Source organism: Oreochromis niloticus, linkage group LG20, assembly GCF_001858045.2.
Source record: "Oreochromis niloticus isolate F11D_XX linkage group LG20, O_niloticus_UMD_NMBU, whole genome shotgun sequence".
Taxonomy (NCBI): domain Eukaryota; kingdom Metazoa; phylum Chordata; class Actinopteri; order Cichliformes; family Cichlidae; genus Oreochromis; species Oreochromis niloticus.
In genome coordinates this window covers 15,647,071-15,666,874 of record NC_031984.2, presented here as the reverse complement: position 1 = coordinate 15,666,874, position 19,804 = coordinate 15,647,071, and the positions used below count along the sequence as shown (strand labels likewise).

The window sequence follows — 19,804 nt, the reverse complement described above, 5'->3', positions numbered from 1 at the left end:
TTTGCCGATGGTGAGAATGCCTCAAACTTTTGCCACCCCGTGGGGAACGATGTGAACTACAGCGGCGGCTCAAAGCCCGGATGGAGCAGCCATTGGGGAAGTGTACAGGGCTTTAACGTAACTGAGGAGGTCTCTCTCTCTCTCTCTCTCTCTCCCTCTGTGGAATAAAAAAAAAAGACAAAGTAAGAGGCGACCGAAGATTGAAATATTCACGGTCGGAAAGGCCCGTTCGGCGACACGTACCATCAACTTGAATACCTTTACCGGGGACTTGACTGCTTTCGGACGCAGTATCCGAAGCGACTGACTTGAACTGTGGAAGTTGGGATACGTCCACACAGCGGAAAATATACAGCTGAGCCTGCGCTACAACTGCTAGCCACACGCTAAGCGGCGCAGCTAGCCACAAAGCTAACTGTAACTGAGCTGTGAACTTGCTTTTCAAATCACGGGGGTTGCAATTCAGTCACAAGCTCAGGCTCTGTGAGAATCCAGGGATTTGCTTAATGAATTATGTCTGCCACAAGCATTGACCCTCAGGTAGGAAGGACGACTTACTTCGTCTGTAGAGAGCTTCTAGGCTACCTCACCTGCTAACGTTAACGATTTATTGGGCTATGGCTATTGCTCGGAAGTGCTAGCAAGCCACTAGCATTTGGCCGGTGCTTGTAGCTAGCGAGTTAGCCACTTTCCGTGAAATTGCTAAATGTTTTAATAGAGGAGTAAGAAAGATGACACATTTTCGTAAATATTCAGGCTGTTGTCAGATGTATCTTTAACAGAAATGATATGTTTTGGTGCCGATTGGGGAGGGGGGAAAAGTAGCAGCCAATGCCTGAATACGTGAAAACCAAAGCTAGTTAACGTCAACAGATTTACATAAAGGCTCATGCTAACTTATTCTTTAAATAGTAACTTTTATAATGGAATGTTTTCTCGTGTCTGGGCTGACCGAAATGTTTGAATCTGCTAAGAAACACTAAGCTGAGAGCTGCATTAAGTCTGATGGCTTTTGTAGAGCCATTTTAAGGGAGCTATGGTAGTTAGCAAAATTGTATGTGGATTAGAGCTCTCATGAACTGGTTATTTAAATAACCAGTTAATCATAGACCATTAGATTGTACAGTATGCCAAATAAAAGTGTAATTACTATACACCTTTTAATATAGAGTAGCGTAAGGCGAATGTTTCAGATGGCTCTCTTCAGGAAGTAGTCTCATGTTCAGTTTCTGGGCAATGGATAGGTAACATTATGGGTTGTACTCACAACCTACGTGTGATATCTCAGGCCGACTCAAAATAACTTTGTGGTCTTCTTTTCCCCCCCTTTTTCTATGATTTACTTGGATACAGAGATCAAAGGGACAAGCATCTAAAGGTGAGTTGTGGATGACTGTATCAAGATAATTACTTTTTACATCTAAAGACCAGGACAAATTAAAGGAAAACTTTAAATGCTTGCCCTGGGGATATCCAGTGGATCTGTTTTGCTGTTGTGGTTTGAGTCCACTTATCACCTTAGAGGGAAGAGTATCTGAATTACTACAATATTGTTCTTGAAGATCACCTTTGTTCTATGACGAATAATTTTAATTAGATGTCAGTGGCCTTTTTTTGGATGATAGTACCCTCATCCCTCATAGTCATTTAACTGCATTGTTAAATGACTATGGAAATATAAATTATATGCTACCAGAGCCATGTCACAAGTAGCATATGATTGATTTTTGAACCAATGTCTTGGACAGTGCACCACCACCATTATCATAACACTAAATATCTTTTAGTACAATGTTTTTACAGTCCCTCACCCCCCAGACACAGACACTTTTTAGAATAAATGCCAACTTTCATAGATGAACTCTTTAGAATTTGGCTTATTAAGATTGGGTCAGTGTCCGAAGTTGTCATTTTCCACATGTAGCAATCAAAGGAGATAGTTTCCCAGGTTGGTACTACTTAAAACACTGTTACAACAGACCGAAGAACCATAGTTAGTCTGGTTTTACCTAAAGCAGCGAAATTGGCATCCTTATCCTCTCTGTGGTGTGCAGTACCATATTTCTGAGTAATTAGTACACTATGCTGGAGATTGATACAGTGTAATGGAAATTTATTGATAAAATTATCTAATTGGATTGTCAAACTACATTGTCTTTTGTGTTTGACACTGGTAGATGAATATCTACATTAAAAGGTGATATCTTTTCCGCTAGTGATATTTTTATTTTAATGCTCTTATTCTTCATAAGTCAAGTGTTAACATGTAATACAAATAATATTAAAGCCAAATGGCAAAATACTGTACTATTTCACATTCAGTGGGATATACTAGATTAGAATACCTTTGCTATTGAAATTTTTTTTTTCAGAAACCTCTAGATCGGTGGTGTCAAACACAAGGCCCGTGGTCAGAATTAGTCTGGCAAAGACCCCGCTCCGGCCCAGTGGAGGGCTTTGGAAAATGTGATGGAGGGCATAGATTATGGACTTTTAACTGTATTTTACAGTATTTCCTACTGATAAAAACCATTGACACTGACAAAATAGAATTACTAGATAAACATTAACAAATAAAACACAGCAAAGTTCCTGGTTTTCACTGCCTGATATAAAAATGTTATATATATTTTTTTTTAGAGTAGATTCACAGGGGGGAAAAGGGACATTTAATTGGCAGTTGGCTAGCAGAATGTTTTTACTTGTGCAGACGGATCTCTTACATTTGTGGCCTTGGATTTGTGTATGTGGCCGATGATGTAAAATTTGACATCCTCCCTTTCCTGTGGATTCAGTAACATTTTCAAGAATGTGGCATTTGGGCGAACATGTTTCATTTTTATGTTTACAGACGGGATTGATATTAATGAGATGCAATGATTTATGTCTGTTATGGTTTGGCATTTATTTAGTTCATGATTTTATAGTAAGGTCACAAATCCATCTTTGTAGTATGACACACACACACACACACACACACACACACACCTATAGCCTATAAAATTGCCTGCAAATGTTTGCAATATAATAAAGGGTGGGGGAATAAAGGTTCCAATCACTGGAGATGCACTAGATTCTAGTTTACATTTCCTAAATCCCATGTTGATAAAATTTCACATTGTTACTTTCCATCCACATTAACAGTCTTTTTCCAGTGAATACTATCATAATCAGAAACCCTTGTAATCAGAGTGAATTGTATCATACCACCAAATTGTTAACGATTGCCATGAAAAAGCTATTTTGAAAAGAACCTGCTTAATGTTGTTTTGAAGGCACAAGAAGAACTTCCTGTTGCTTCAAAATTGCTCTCCTCTCACAGGTGAGGGACCCAAAAGTCCTGGGTACTAAGAGCTTTAAATATCAAAATGTAGTTTTTGATGATAAATCACATTTTTATTACATTTTCACTGCACCCGTGCCTCAAAATTCTTATTACTGCAGCTGTCCAAAACAATAACTCCTTTGTACTGAAATGTTGTAGGTTATTTGTGTAAATTAACTTTTTTTTTTTTGTCCCAACTAATTATTACACAGAAATATTTACTTGCAATTTATTATTGTCGGTTCTTCATGAACACTGATATTGGTATATTTGATCTGCCGCAGCTTTTGGAGTAGGTGAAGTGACAGACAGGTCTTAAATTGTGCTCATCTCAGGTCTGGCTGGCAACAGGCCACAAGCTCATCCACATCTGGTATATGGTTGTCTGGCATGGTTTGCCAGTTTTGGTGTAATGTTTGGGGTTTTTTGTCTTTTGGAAAAGCAGAGACATTAAAGACTGATTAAACCGACATTTATAGAAGTAATATCAGTGTGATTTGATTTTTGATTTTGTTAAAAATATATTAAGAGTTTCATACAATCATAAGGTTATCCCTGAACACACTACATCCTGAAAGCTAAAAAAGCTGTTGCTATATAGCCCTCAAAACATAACTGCATCCTCAGTACAAAATAAGTTTAAATGATCCATTAATGTTTTTGTTTTGTTTTTTACAGTGCAAAATGGTTCACTGCATCAGAAGGACACTGTCCATGACAATGACTTTGAGCCATACCTCACTAGTCAATCAACTCAGGTAAAGTCTGCTCTTCAGCTTCTCTCACATGAGTTGTAAGAATGTTATTCATTATCGAATGCCACAGCATGGCAAATTTATGAACAGTCACTGTTTATAAAAAAGTGAACCTGGTAACCTAAGCAGTGAAATGTGATTTGTATGAAGCATTTAGCTATTTACCTATCAAAAATCTACAACTAGCAGAGTTGTATTTAATTTTTGGGGGGTATTTTTAATTTAAACTCAGAGTTTTTCTAATGTTGTGATTCTGACTTCTATTCATTCAGAACAACAGTTACCAGTCCATCACCGACCCTTACTTGCCAAGCTACTACGCTCCTTCCATTGGATTTCCATATCCCCTAAGTGAGGCTCCCTGGTCCACAGGTGGGGACCCCCCTATTCCATACCTCACCCCATATGGACCCTTGAGTAATGGAGACCATCACTTCATGCCGGACACAGTGTTTGGCCAGCCAGGGGGCCTGGGAAGCAGTATCTATCCCCACAGGTTTAACTTTTTCCCTGAAAACCCTGCCTTCTCTGCTTGGGGGACGAGTGGCTCCCAGGGCCAGCAGACTCAAAGTTCAGCCTACGGTGGCAGCTATAGCTATCCTCCCAGCTCCCTGGGGGGCACTCTGGTGCCTGATGGTCAGACAGGGTTTCACAGTGATACCCTGAACAAAGCCCCTGGTATGAACAGCCTGGAGCAGGGTATGGTTGGCTTGAAGATCGGTGGGGATGTCACTGGTCAGGGGTCAGCAGTAAAGGCTGTAGGATCTGTGATTGGTGGACCTGCTGTGGCAGCCACAGGAAACGGAGCAACGCCGATTGGAATGCCCCCACCTAAACCCACCTCCTGGGCGGCCATTGCCAGCAAGCCTGCCAAACCACAGCAGCTAAAAGCGAAGGTGAAGCCAGGGATGCCCAACCCAGGGGGAGCTCTTCCCCCACCACCCATCAAACACAACATGAACATTGGGACCTGGGAAAAGGGCCCAGTGACTAAAGTAGCCACAGCTCCACTGCAGCAACAGCAGCAGCCTCTTGGCCTGCCTCATGCCATGCCACCTCAACCCCCCATGCAACAAGGACCCATGCAGCCCCCTCCTCCACAGTCTTTGGTGCAACCCCAGATGCCACCTATGGCCTTACAGCCCCAGCCCCCCCATCACCACCAGCCACCACCCCAGCCCTACCAAAACCACACCCAGCCCCCACAACCCCAGACCCGCTGGATTGCTCCACGCAACCGTAACCAAGGTTATGGCCAGGGTGGACCTGGCCATGATGGTAGTGGTGTGATGGGTGTGGTTGGTAGTGGGAACAATGGTCCCCAAGCATCTTCCAGCCAAGGACCTGGTGGAGAGTCGCACCCAGTGCTGGAGAAGCTGCGGGCCTCCCATAGCTACAACCCCAAGGACTTTGATTGGAACCTGAAGAATGGCCGTGTTTTCATCATTAAGAGCTACTCTGAGGATGATATTCATCGCTCCATCAAGTACTCCATCTGGTGCAGCACTGAGCATGGCAACAAGCGGCTGGACTCAGCCTTCCGGGCCATGAATGGTAAAGGTCCTGTATACCTCCTGTTCAGTGTCAATGGCAGTGGTCATTTCTGTGGTGTGGCAGAGATGCGTTCACCAGTGGACTATGGGACCAGTGCTGGTGTTTGGGCACAGGACAAGTGGAAAGGCAAGTTTGATGTGGACTGGTTGTTTGTTAAGGATGTGCCTAATAGCCAGCTGCGCCACATCCGCTTGGAGAACAACGACAACAAGCCAGTGACCAACTCCCGTGATACCCAGGAGGTACCTCTGGAAAAGGCAAAGCAGGTGCTCAAAATCATTGCCACCTACAAACACACAACCTCCATCTTTGATGACTTCTCCCATTATGAGAAGAGACAGGAAGAAGAGGAAGAGGTGCGCAAGGTGGGTACAGTCATCTCTCTGTCATCTTACAAATAGGATTTTGTACCTTTTTAGTGAAAAACTGGTGAAAGTTTCTTTAGGTAATTTGACTCTTGATTTGTTCCTGATCTTGTTTTTGTCTGTTTCCTCTTTGCTCTTTTTTGACAGACTTTTGAACCTGCTCAGATACAGAACCGCTCTCGGTTGGATCAGGTAAAAAGCTGACTTTTTTTTTTTTTTGCCGTTTGATCAGCACTTTAAATACATGTAGACATCTGTTCACCAAGAAATGCTGCACTTACTTTACTTTCTAATGATCATATGAGTAATGTTTGAGTAATTTTTTTGTTTGTTGTTTTTGTTCTTTTTTTCTGAACAGGAGCGCCAGAACAGGAATAAACAATAGAAGACATCTATCCTTGGCTTGATCAACAGTTACACTAGGACTTGATTTAAAAGACAGAAGATTATGAAAATGCAACCAAGCCCTTCTTTTTTTTTTTTTTTAATTTAATCCTGGTGAATCTGCCATCATTGACACTTGTGCTTTTTTTTTTTTTGCCCCATGTACCACCACGTTTTGTGCAGGGATAACAAGCTGATTTAATGTATTACCTAGCCACCACCACCACCACTCTCTTTATTTCAGTTTTTTATAAACATTTTTCTTCCCATTCCATGACGTACTCTTCTCTCAACAGACTGGTTTTCTCTCTCTTGCCCACCCACTCCCCCCTCCTCTTTCCAATTGAATCAGGGTTTGACTGCACCATGGAGGAAAAAAAAATCTGCCACTTTATATTTCAGTACAATCAGGAACGGATGTGTCCTGCCCCTATTTGTCCATTTGGGGGCAACATTGCCATGCTTCAGAGGTTTAACTGTGCCAACAGGGTTGGAGGATCACAAAGGCAATGTTGGACTTGGAACTGTGCGATAATAAAACTTCTTCAAGGTTTTATCTATTTTTCATTCAGATCGACAAAATCTCTATTTTTTGGCTTACTACTGACAATTTTCATTTCAGAAACCTGTTTTCTGGAGCCTTAACATTTTTTTTTCTAATTATTGGTGACTTCTCAAAAGAACTGCTCAAACAGTGACACTGCTGGAGAAATCAGGGATAGTGTGAAGTCACACGGGACTCGAGACATTTCAGAGGAGGAATTGCAAAGGCCTCTGGGAAAGAAATAATGGATGTGTCCTCCACAACCAGAACTCTCACCATTTAAATCAAAAATTGTACTATTGACATCTTTCAAACCCCTCTGCTTTGCTTTCTTTTGATGTTTGTCTTGAAGGGGTCCTTTGTATGTTTCATCAGGAGATTCTGCTTGTGTACACAACCCAGTCTGAGAGAATTGTCGCATCCACCACCTTAAATTACTTTATCAGATTTATGTAATGATGTAAGTGCTGCATTGAATCAATTGTTGCTATCATATTTTTGTTCCACAAAAAGGGGGAAGGTTCCGATATTTGTCCAGTCACCGTCATTCTGTCTTAATCCTTTCTTTCTTTTTTCCTTTAATTTGGTTTCGCTAAGTCTATCATGTTGGTCATAATGCTAAGCTTTAACGTAGGAGCCTATATATTCATGGAGAAAGCCTAAAAATGTATAACCTAAAAGTTAATGTAACTGATTTAATATCAAGTAAGAAAAAAAATAAGAAGAATGAGATGTGGTTTCTGTGTGTTTTTTGGATGTTGCGATTATAGTTTGTTCTAGACTGAAGCCATTGATTATGATACTGTAAACTACATTGAGGTATGCTTAAAAAAAAAAAAAAAAAGATTGGATATTAAAAAATAAAAAATATTAATAGATGTGTGTGCCCATGCATGGCAAGCTGCATAATGGAAATCTGTTGGGGATGGTTGAAGTATTATTTACTCTGCAGCTTGTTTTTTCGGGTGATGACGGGTGTTCAGACGCCCGTTTTGGAGCATTCACAGCAAGATTATTTGTGAGATCAGTTGGAGTTGGAGCAGTTTGAGATTGTCATTTAATCTTGGACTGAAAGATCACAAAGATGAAGAGAGGAATTCATGACTGCCTCTTTGCCTTTTAAGGGATTTTTATTTTTGTTTCTCTCGTCTGTGTAATTCTTATTTTTATTCTGTTGTGATTTTACAGTAAGCTAATTCAATTTTCAGATTCCACTTCACAGTTTTCTGAAGTCGTGTCACCTTAACAGTAATGTCAGGTAAACATGTCCTGGAAATAAGCTGTTTGTATTCTCAGATTATGTTAGATTATGTGCGTGCTGTGCGATCTGTCTTGACTGTTAACACCGTTAAAACATTGAAATGGCACAAGTGCTGCAGTGCATTGTGCTGAGGTACTTCAAGTCATTTGAACTGTCTGCTTCACAGCAGTATTTTCCAGGTGTGTGTTTGCACCTGACCAGTGTAACCCCCCCCCCCCCCCCAAATCATCGAGAGAACTGCCATCTAACAGTAGCCTTTGTTCTTTGTCTCCTCATTTTTTTATTTTATTTTTTATTTTTTTTATTTTTTTTTTTAAATCTGCACTAATCAATAGCTAGGTGGATCCAAGCAATACGGTGAACGCCCTTCACATGTTTGCCTTCACCAACACCACTCTCACCAAGCAGCGTAAAGGCAGGGAAAAGCTTAAGGATGCCGCCGACGACCCGTCGCAGCCACAGCCGTCTTTCTCTCAGGAAGCGACTGGTTGTGATTGTAGGACAGGGCCTAAATGCGTGTTAATGTAAACTGTCAGGAAATGTTTGCTGCAAGAGGGATGTCAGGTTAGCGATGAAATTATATTTATTACAAAAAGGATCAATGAAATACAAAGTACTAAATAAACCTTATCTTGTAGGCCACAGCTGTAGTGAAGAAAAATTGTTCAAAAAGATCTATCTTGGTTTTCTATCTATTAAAAAAAATCAAGCCTTAATAAACTGTCCATTCAGAAATTACTTCGTCTTGATCTCATGAATTCTTTGTTAGTAACTAAACAGACATTTAGTGGCCTTATATAATGAGTGAAATCTCTGTAGTGCAGCCTGCAGAGCTTAAATGTCACTGAAAGGTTTTCTTTGCTGCAATTTGTTTTTCTTTGTGTTTTTCACCATGATGCTGACAACAGTGTAAATACTTTATTGTAGTATAAGGCACCTGTGTCCACAGTTTCAAATAGTCTAGAGAAGAATTTGAGTGCACAAATGGAGTTGCTGCCCCCTGGAATAAAAATAAAAACAGATTTGAAATTTATTGAAATTGATTTTGCCATTTTACACTTCTAAAATAATACAAGATAGAGGCTTTAGGTTTGAATTAGGAAAAGGGTGGGGGCAATCTAGTTGTTTAGTCTGAGATGTTGTTTTCGCTTGCTGTAAATGAAAGTTGTTTTGAAACTCCGTTAATGATATAATTGATCCACAATAGATTTTCTTTTCTTCCCTTGACAGGAGCTCTCCGTGGTGCTGAATTCTTGATTTGAAGGACCTGCTGGTAGGATGTTCCAGTCACAATCTGGGGTGAAAACACTCTGAAATCTTTTGTGAAACAGAGATGGAGATTTTCTTCTACCTTAGATATACATTAATGTGATCCTTTTAAAGGATGCGCGCGCAAATGAGCGAATCCTTTCCAGATCATCAGGGAAGATCTGTGGAACAAAACCTATATCACAAGACTGCTAATGTGTAACTCTCAGTTCTACATTTATAAAATATGCTTATGCAAACAGTCCATGGATGCAAAACTTGGATGAGGGCATACAACTGGTAATAAAATAATCACAAGAACAGATAGAAAACTCAGTGCAGCTTATTCTTTATTTGTTTTGCATCATTACAAAATATAATTTCAGCTATAACAACAGGCAAACAATATTTTCAGACTATCTACAGATTAAGCAGCAAAAGGTGCTAGATTAACTGCTAATAGAATGAGATGAGTTCTTATTGCTGGAAATCTTCCTGAGTGAATTAAAGAAAAAGAAGATTTTTTTTAGGTGACACAAGCTCCAAACCTGAGGTTTCAAGTTACATGACAGCAGCAAATACTGAACTAAAAGTGTTGGGAAATGACAGAAAACACAACCTCTGGCTCTTTGTGGTAATGTTGGGCCATTCATTTATTCATATCTAATGAAGCTTTTATTTTTTAATATGTTTTGAAGACCTTCAGATGATCATTAAAAGCATACCCATCTGAGCTCAATTTTATCGAGGTATCAACCAAAAACATCCAGTGGAGACAAGCACTATCACAGGCACTATTCTTCTGTAGTGCTGGTTGTAAATCAATGGCCTGTTTAACAGCAGAGTGAAAACCGAGCTGGTCTAAAAGGAGCAGTCAATTATTTTGTGGGACTTTATCTTATTTAGTATTCATTGCTATGCCCCGTGAGTGATATACAGCTTCCGCGATGCGTTGTCTGAGGGACGCCTGTAGGTGGCATTGAATCGCCTATGTTTCTATATGCTGACTCCGTGCGAATAAACCCTGTCGCTATGGTCAGTTTGTAAACCCTTCGAGGCTCTTCAGCCTGTGCTGTGGGCCCGAGGATTCAGCCACACCGTGAGGTGTGTCGGAGTGGAACTGCTGTCCTACTTTTCCTCTAGAAATAATTCATCAGACGCCAACCCCGGCTGAAGCTATAAAGTCCACAACACCTCGGTGGTGGCCTCTGTTACATTTGGTAAAATACCTAAAAAAAAAAAAAAAAAATTGCCACACAAGGAAGGCACATAATCCCACCGATATGGATTTAGCATTCATGCGCTCACAGCTGTTTCCGCTGTCAGACACGTACAGTTTGGCGATTTCTTGGCGAGCTTCGGAGCTGGTGCACCAAAACAATTTGCTGCTTAACGGTCCTGCTTAATTTTAAAAGCACAACAAATATAAAAACATTTTATTTTAGTTTTTATTTAATTGGTCCCAAATCTTCCGCTTGGGTTTAGAAATGTCATGTGTTTGTTTGTTTGTGTGTGTTTTTGTTTTAGGATTGGCGCACTTAAAAATGAAAGCCTTTCACTTAGTACTAAATTTAAAAGAAGAAGAAAGCTGAAGAAGACCATATTTTAAAATGATTCCCGAGACTGTTTTATAAAACCAAGAGGTGGACTACTGACTTGGCAACTACGTTGTGCGTATCCAGATTTCAGATACACTTTGCATTTAAAGGATATCCCGGACTAATCAGGGATTTCATAGCAATGTGTTTCTCACTAATGACTTGAAATAAACGCTAGATTGGACTACCCCAATTCTATACCAAAATGGCCTATTAAAGTACGCATTGCGTCCATACAGTCAAAGCAACACACACACTCACACAGACGTCCAAGCTTCCGCGTGCGCACGCACACACGCGCCGTTGAGTGACAGTACAGCAGTCAGCTTTATCCTGCTGCTATGGTCGGCAGTCAGGGCCTGTCCCCCCTCCCCTCCTAGCATTCGGGGTGAAAGGAGCGCACTCTAAGCCGACAACCTGATGAAATAACGAAGGAATAAAATGTGAAGCATGATGCTGTGTAGATTCCTCTCTTGGCATTCACCGCGTGCCTTAATTGTATGGACATTAAATCAAGGTCCGCTGTGAACACGCAGAGTGACAACCCTTTAAGAAGTCGCCTTCTCACCCCGCCGACGGGTGCAGAATGACGACGAGGAAGCAGCTTCTAAGAAAGCCTGACCTCCACACGCTCAAACCCCCAGCATCTTCTGCCAAGGAGGATGCAAGACTGCTTGACTGCGATTTAAGTCCTGCTCCCGTTTCCGTGCGCGCGCTCGGGTGTACACGCACACACACTTACGCACACACAGGCACGCATCTTCTCTATCTTTCTCTTACACACACACACACACAAAGACAAAAGTAAAGCCGATTTGCAACACAATCACGCGCGCGCACACGCATTTCGGACACTCAGATCTAAAAGCCGATTTGTAGCCTACACCAGCAATAATGCGCACCGCCACATTCTTTCCCCTGCGCCTCTTTAGATTGCACGCAAAGAAATATTGATATCACTGCGCCACAACTCGGAGCCCCCCTCCCTCCCTCCTCCCCCTCTCCCCATCATATCAGAATACGATCCATAAAGATGAGAAACAAACCTTAGCGTGGCGTTTTTGCAAACACTTGCGCTCTCTAATTCGGCGGGTTGCGAGTCTTTACGCATCTCTTGGCAAGATACTTCGCGCAGATTGACACCTCAAAGCTACACAGCCTCTCGCTTTGTCCTTCCTCATAAAAAAAAGAAAAAAGAAAACCAACTCATTTTACATTAGCCTGACCAAAAACACAAAGAGTTAAATGTAAAAGAAAGCAACCACGATGGCAGTGCGTCACAAGGCTATTTGAAGTCATACATCCCAGTGCGAAGAGTACTGTATGTTCCATTTCATTTTGGCTTGAGTGCAGTTCCACGACTTGTCCACGATCAACGCCCTCGGACAAAACGCGCGATGTCTCCTCTGCTGCTGACAAACTACAGAAGGCTAGTTTTACAATAGGCTACTGAATATCTTGAGACCCCAGGTCGCTTCTTCTACAGCACTCTAGCATATCCCTAAAGCTCGTTGAGTCGGCAGGCTGCTTTTCTCGTGCTTGAGGTGAGGGGAAAATGGCTTCTTCATCTTCAGAAATGTCCTCCTCTACCAAGAGTCAGTCGGTTCCTTTCGTTTCGTGTCTTTTTAATCTGACCCATTTCAGGCACAATCCAGCCCTGGATGCATGCCCCCTCTCTCGCTCCCCCCTTTCTCTCTCTCTCTCTCTCTTTCGGGCTGTGTGATCCACTGTCTCCCGGATTAGAGCGCCCCTCTCTTCCCATCCTAGACAATCGCGAGTCTCTGCTGATTGGGCTTCAGCGCAAGAGGATTACATGGGCGCACAATGACGTCATGGCCCGGGGCCCAAACCACCACCCGCCCCCCTTCTCTCCTCACCTCCCCCCATTAAAACCAAATCCTCATCATCCCCAAATGTCCTTGAAACCACCGACCTGACTTTCTGCAACGCGTCATGCATGCATGCATCGGTGCATTTTACTGTGTATGCTTACAGATAATAGAGTAGCTGTAGTCCATAGCCAGAATTTACATAAAATCCAAGTTAGCCTGGTTACCGAAGAAGCCAAATATAACTGGGATGTCCAGCGTCGCTTGTGTGCACCTGAACCCCTTGAAGGTTTTCCCTGCAGATGCAGGTGCAGCGGCCAATTCCTGCTTCATGTGATGTTTCAGGCTTGTGGTAAAAAAATAAAAACAGATAAATAATACCATTTGAGCATGCTCAAACGTGACCCGCACTTTGTTGTCATTATGAGTTCAGCATAATTTCCTAAAGCAACAAAATGAAGTTTTCACTTGTTTCAGGAACCCAAAACAAAGCTCGTTGGCGTCTAATCTTAAATTATGACTAGATTACGAGATGTTAACGAGATGTTAACCGTGGGCAAACGGTGAAGGGGTTTCTGCTTTGCAAACTAACCACTGGTTTTGCGGTTAGCATGTTGCAAATGTAACAGGCACACAGCATGGAAAGCTTTCTGTGTTAAACGTTTTATCCAGAAAATCGGTGCTTGCCAGTCTGCAAAACTGTGATTGTAGTCACGGTTATTGCCTCTAAGGTCTGCGGTCTGTGATCCTGGATGGTCAGGGCCATCATCACATGCTGCCGCAGTGAATGTTCCACGACATCATGCACACTCTGTAAATGGTGTAGAAGACACTCGGAAGTGGTTATTATTTTATTCTTTAGCCTGACTGATAGTATTGTAGCAGTCTCATTAAACATTTTTTATGTTTTAGTTTTAGAGGCGTTGTCTTGTTAGGTTGTCTGCCTTTTAGGTGTATATTTGTCAGTGCCCCTGAAGGTAGGTTTGATTATTTATTTATTTTTGGTTTGCTTGTTTTGTAGCAGATATTTTTGCCTGTTGCTTCCTCCTTCACTTTCCATCTTGAAGTTCCTATTTGCAAAATACTTTTAAATATTCTTAATATCATTCGGGCCAAATTAAATGTTCCCTACTTTTTTGTATTCCATTGAAACAATTTTATTATTTTAGATGCCGTTTCCATACCAGCATCGAACAGTGTTATTAAACCTATATGACTGTTTTCATTGCAATTTTGCGTAAACACACAAGTCCCCTAAATAGTGCCGCATACTAACACGTATGCATATTATACATTTAAACGCCATTCCCATGAAATCCTTCAGTATTTTGATTTCTGTCCCAGAAGAAAATGTCATTGGATTTTCAAATGTTTCTTCCCTCTTCCGTAGCGTGGTTCTACCTCCCACTGTTGGCTGAACAAAGACAGGGAGAGGAAGAACCGTCAGCCTTGTTTAGGAAGAATCCGCTGCGTTGCTCTCGATAACTGAGCCCATAGAATCGCAAATGTGGTCTTTTTCGAGCAAATGTAATTATTAACTATTTTACCAGGCGCTTTCTATTGACTCATCCCAGCCCCCGCTGGAATCTGCATCGCTAAACAAGCTTCCAGCATTTACTTTAATTCAAGTCAATTCCCTAAGTCACCTAATTTGTTAGGCCTATAAGCCTGCTGGTTCCTGATGCCAAAATGCAATAACCCATATAGCACAGCGGCCACCTGCTACAGGAGATGCGTCCTCTATCCAAATATAGCCTATACTGATAAATCCACGTCGGCTTGGACTCGAAATCCTTTGTTCAGTGTCTTACTCTCGTCGTTCCTGGCATCCTCCAGCTATGCACCACAGTGTGGCTCCATCATATCTTCTCTCCACTTTGTGCAGCCGCTGTTTTTCTTCACTGTTAAAAAAACACCCCAACAAAATAAATAAATAAAAGAAAGAAAAATACATACAAGAGCGGGAATTACGCCTAAACGTGAACGAAATGCCCTCCGTGTCTCTCCACATGCACGAAGAAGCAAAGACAGCTAGATTGCGAATTGAATTGCAGTTGCTTTTTCCCTCCTCGTCTCTCCCTCTGCCGAGCTAAGCGGCCTCCACATCTTAAGCTGAATGAAGGGGGAGTTGTCCCTGTGCATTACAATGACATTCAGGCCCCATTCATTCAGCCACTGTCTAACGGTCTTTGGACAGCAAATGCACCCCCATCGGGGGGTCGCAGCCCCCTCATTACACCCCCAATCCCAACATGCAGCCCCCCACAATAGCCCCAACAAAAGAGAGGGGAGAGTCGGCCCCAGTTGTGCGAGCTGCGGCCCCTGGACTTTTGAGGTATGCTGGGAAAATATTCCTGTGCATTTGAATTACATTAAGAAACGTGCCGCGGTGGAGTTTAACGTGAACACGCCATTAAAAACGTTTCAAAAATAAACTGTTTGGATGCTGCCTGCTGTTTATAATTTCTCCATGCCTACCCCTTTTTAACATATTGACCTTTTTTTTGCAGCAGGTGCAGCAAGCTTTCCTATAAAAGTTCAAAGCAGTTGTGAGGTAAAACGCAAAACGCTCTTTTATTTAACTGCCTATTAACGCTATTAAACATTATGTGAATGGCAAAGTTGGCGCAAACAGGTAAAAAAATGCTGAGAGAATGCGCAAAGAGAGGTGAGCTATAGACGTTTCAAACGCAGTTTTGCATATTCATGCATATGCTGCGTGAAGTTAAGTTTTTCTCTCTCCTCTCTGCGCGAAATTGCAAATCAGAATTAAAAATGAATGCATTTGCAAACATTGCGGAAAAAATGCAATTTTAAAATGAAACATGTTTTTATGGTAATAGTAACATTTAAAAAAATGCAGCTTTTGTGCTGTAAAAAATTAAATAATTAAAAAAACAAACAAACATCTGGAAGTCCTGCAGTAATGACCAGTGCAAGCAAACAAACATCCACAGACATCATAAAATCTGACACAACAGCAGCAGCAGCAGCAACAACAACAACAACAACAAAAACAACAACAATAATAATAATGATAAAAAAAATAATAATAATAAGCCAAAATAGTTCAGATTGTGGAGAAATGGTCCCGATGAAGACAACTTTCCCAGGAAAATCATACCGATTTCCGAAATGCTGTTGAAGGCCCGAATAGGCACAGCTGGGCATCTGCTTATGGGCCTATTCATCAAGAGGAGGGAGAGGTCAGCACTGCTGCTCCGTGGGCAGCTCTGCACTATAAGCACGTTATGCAGATGCACAGCTTATAGTTTATAACTTTAACAAAGGAAAAAGATGTTTTCCAAAAATTACCTCTATCAGGCGACAAGAAAAAAACCCGTAATGACACTTATATAATTTTGCGTCTTGTATTAGTTGTGTTTTTAGTTGCGTTTTCATTTCTTCCCAACTTGTTTATAATATTCATATTTTTTTTTTTAGCATTTGCATTTTACTAGTTTTCTTGTTTTATATAGTTTTTAATCACGAGCAAAAACATTCCACTTCAGCTAAAGACGCCAGGGTTTTCCAAAAAAAGAAATGAAAAGAAAAAAAAGAAAAGAAAAAACACACAAAAAAGTGTTTCAAATAGATCTTTAAATGCTGGAAATTTCCTTTAAAACACTGCATGAGGTTTATCAAAGAGGGGGGGAAAAACAAAGCAAAAAAAACAAAAAACAAAAAACAAGTGTCCCGTGCATTTTCCTCTAAACCTCCCACACTTTTATACTGGCACTGCTACTTGTTTTGAGAGGCATATAAAGAGGTGTAATTTTGCAAACATTTCTTAAGTGCACAGAGCCAGAAGGACCCTCTAGTATTGTCCAGGGAGAGAAAGAGAAACACATTGACAAAGGAATCCATTGTTCCTGGTGAACAATTCAAGGGTCCTAGTAAGCTGTCCTCTACGATCAGGCAGCCGGCCGCTGATTTGAATGCAAGGGGCCCCTCCAAGGAGAAATGGTAATATATGGCAAGATACTCCAAACAGTATCCTATATTAAACCATGCTATTACCAAGTTCTGTAAAACCGCAAGCACAAACACAGTTGACAGAAAGATAAGGGGGAAGCTGGAAGTTTGAAGAACACTTTACTGTACTTTGGATGCAATGGGCTGCACCTGTGCTCAGAGTAAACCTCACTTTTTTTCCCCTTCAAACCTCAGTTATGATGCTGTGGTTCACATGGTTACAGGTAAGCTTATTAATGCTGAATTGTTTCCTGACAAGTTATGTTATTTTTAACTTGACCATATAACTCTTTAGTGCTCTAGACAATTAAGTATAGTTTAAACAGATATCCATAATTGCCTTCGTCTGTTACTGTAATTGTCTTAAGGGTCATATAATAATATGAAATACCATATGATACGTGAAGATATATAATAATATGATGTTAGCTAATAGGAGTAAAGACCTGCCCTCGCACTATAAAGGTACTCTTATTCCAGACATTTTTCAGATCAATTAAATTGAAATTAGTTATTTCTTGCCAACTTTTTTGTTTGATTGTATATTTAAATTTTTGCAGTGTTTTGGAATCTCTTTGCAACCTGCTGTATTTAAGTATTAAAAATATTATGTACAAATATATATATATAATTATGTGCACCCACACAGTTTTAGATAACTTGCAAATTAAATAAGAAAATATAAGACCAAAGAAAGGTTTACATATTTCCCTTTAAAGTTGTCCTAAAAGTTGTCTTGATAGAGTGAAAAGGAAACTTTATCAGCTCTTACCCACCAAATAAAAAGCATCTCCGATGTCACTGTTCATCATTTCACAATGAGAAAAATTGCGCTGTGCATTTGCTGAGAGATGGACTGTCACTTTGTGTGGCTTAGAACAATGACTTGAACACACACACTCACACGCGCATGAATCTGTGTGCATGTTGTAAACACAACTCCTCAAATTATCATTTTCCCAACACCAGTCTGTGGCAATTCCTCATTGGATGTTTTACAGATGAATTACATTTGTCCTTTGCTTTGTGGACTCCATATCAATAATCCTGGGCCACTTGACAAGTGAGGTGCGCATCAACGCTAATGTGGAGGTCCTTGACTCTATCTGATAAATGTCATGAGCTGTTTGCATTGATCTGTTTGTCACACAGCCAGTAGAAAAGGGTCATTATCCTGTCTGTTTCTATACATTTATTGCATGTTTAAAAGTCTGCTGAATCTCAGCTCTCCCTTGAAGGTGTGTGTGTGTTTGTGTGCGCGGGAGCATTCATCTCTAGAACCCAAATGTGTGTGTTTGAAATCACTGGAAGGATAGAGAAGGCTGTAATCGATATTGCCCACAATTAGTGTTTGTGTGATGATTTCGATCACAAATAACACCTTATGTTAGTTCATGTAAATGGCGCTTAAGTGGTGCAAAATTGTATTTGACTGCACGTCTCATATGTCTATACAAGACTCTCATACATTCATGCATGCTGCAATTAGCCTGCACACTACTAAAGCTGCTCCTGGGTCATGTACTCCAGCCTGAGCAGTCAGGAGGCTGGAGAGGAAATAGACTCCTGAAAAGGACACACTGAACAACGAGGAACATTAACTGCCTCTGCAGAGATTCATTACTGGCAGTTGTAAAACAAGTCAAATTTCAATGAATGTAACACTGTGGTAGCAAAGACTTTTTTTTTTGTATTACACTGAGATAGAGAGCAGAGGTGATGCCAGTGCTGAGGTGAGTTTTACACAAATCTTGCATGTCAACCGTTCACATGAAAACAAAGGCACACGTTTAACCTCCCTTCAAAGCATTGCTCTTACTGATGCTCATTCGTGCCCAGCGGATGACACACACACCTCGCTTTCGTCTCATATTCGCAACACACTGCTCCTCTACGCTGTCGGTTAACCCCGCAATTAACCCTCAGCTCAGCCAAACATCATTAGGGGGAGAGAGAAGGGGAGAGACAGAAACTGAGAAAGATGAGGGGCAAATAAATGCACAGAGTGAGAAACAGTGACACGCAAGTATGGGAAGTTTAGCCCGTGTAAAGCTGCACGTCATCTAAGTGAGATTTTTTTTGTTTGTTTGTAAAGTATAAATAACTTTGCGAGATTGATCCTGCTCTTGCAGGGTTTTTTTTATGTGTCCCTTTCCTGGACATTTTCTGGTGGGTTTGCATATATATGTATATATATATATACATATCTTTTTAGTTATAGACTGAGATTGATTAAGATCCATCCACAAGCCATATAGCATAACCCCCCTGACCTCTCCCCTTGGCCCCCACCTCTTTTTTTTTTTGCATATTGGGTAGGCCCCAGTAAAGAGGTTTGGGCGTTGGAGCATCAGAGAGGTTTGCATACAGCTGTATTCAAGTCCGGAGCAACTCTGCTGACATGCTGGAGGCATGTTTTTTGGAAATTAAGGCAAAAAAAAAAAAAAAAAAAGCCTACATACAATTTCATATTTTACATGATTAAAACAGGTGTATTTGTGTTCAAAGTAAAGTAAACCTTACAATAAAATAGATAAAGCTAAATGCAGAAAGGATGACGGTTTCAGCTTTAATCTTGTGTCTTGTGTGTTCAAGGTGCTGCTTTCAAACAAACAGACCAATGTCCAGGCGATAGAGAGGTTTCTTCATATCATTCATTCATTATTTTATATCAGGGACAAGAATGTAAAAAATGTAGCCTAGTTAACGATTGATCCCAAACACCCCTGTTCTTTAACTGAGAATGTACCAAAGGTTAATAGCTGGTTGATTGTAGGCTTGTTTAATACCAAATACTAAATAAAATTTACAATGATTTATGAGTTGAAAGGCCCTCCTGGTTTGCAGATATCAGATTTTCAAAACTGTACATGAAAAGCTGGAATACACAGGCCTTTTTTTTTTTTTTTGCTTTTTCAAAAAAAAAAAAACCCAGCCATAATGCCTTAAAATTTACATAATTTCAT

General features: G+C 40.8%; 1 protein-coding gene across 1 annotated transcript; it reads left to right on the top strand.

The window, feature by feature from the left end:
* Positions 1–97: 97 nt before the first annotated feature.
* Positions 98–8,926, top strand: LOC100695982 (YTH domain-containing family protein 1). Its single transcript, XM_003439023.5, has 6 exons — positions 98–540; positions 1,354–1,378; positions 4,004–4,083; positions 4,353–5,999; positions 6,147–6,191; positions 6,358–8,926. The coding sequence occupies exons 1-6, from the start codon at positions 514–516 to the stop codon at positions 6,382–6,384; spliced, it is 1,851 nt and encodes a 616-aa protein (XP_003439071.1). The 5' UTR covers positions 98–513; the 3' UTR covers positions 6,385–8,926.
* Positions 8,927–19,804: the final 10,878 nt, after the last annotated feature.

Excerpts from the sequence above, each read along its gene's own strand:
- LOC100695982 (XM_003439023.5), top strand. The coding sequence starts at position 514 with ATGTCTGCCACAAGCATTGACCCTCAG. Across the intron at positions 1,379-4,003 it reads AAAGGGACAAGCATCTAAAG|TGCAAAATGGTTCACTGCAT; the intron begins GTGAGTTGTGGA and ends TGTTTTTTACAG. Across the intron at positions 6,000-6,146 it reads AAGAGGAAGAGGTGCGCAAG|ACTTTTGAACCTGCTCAGAT; the intron begins GTGGGTACAGTC and ends CTTTTTTGACAG.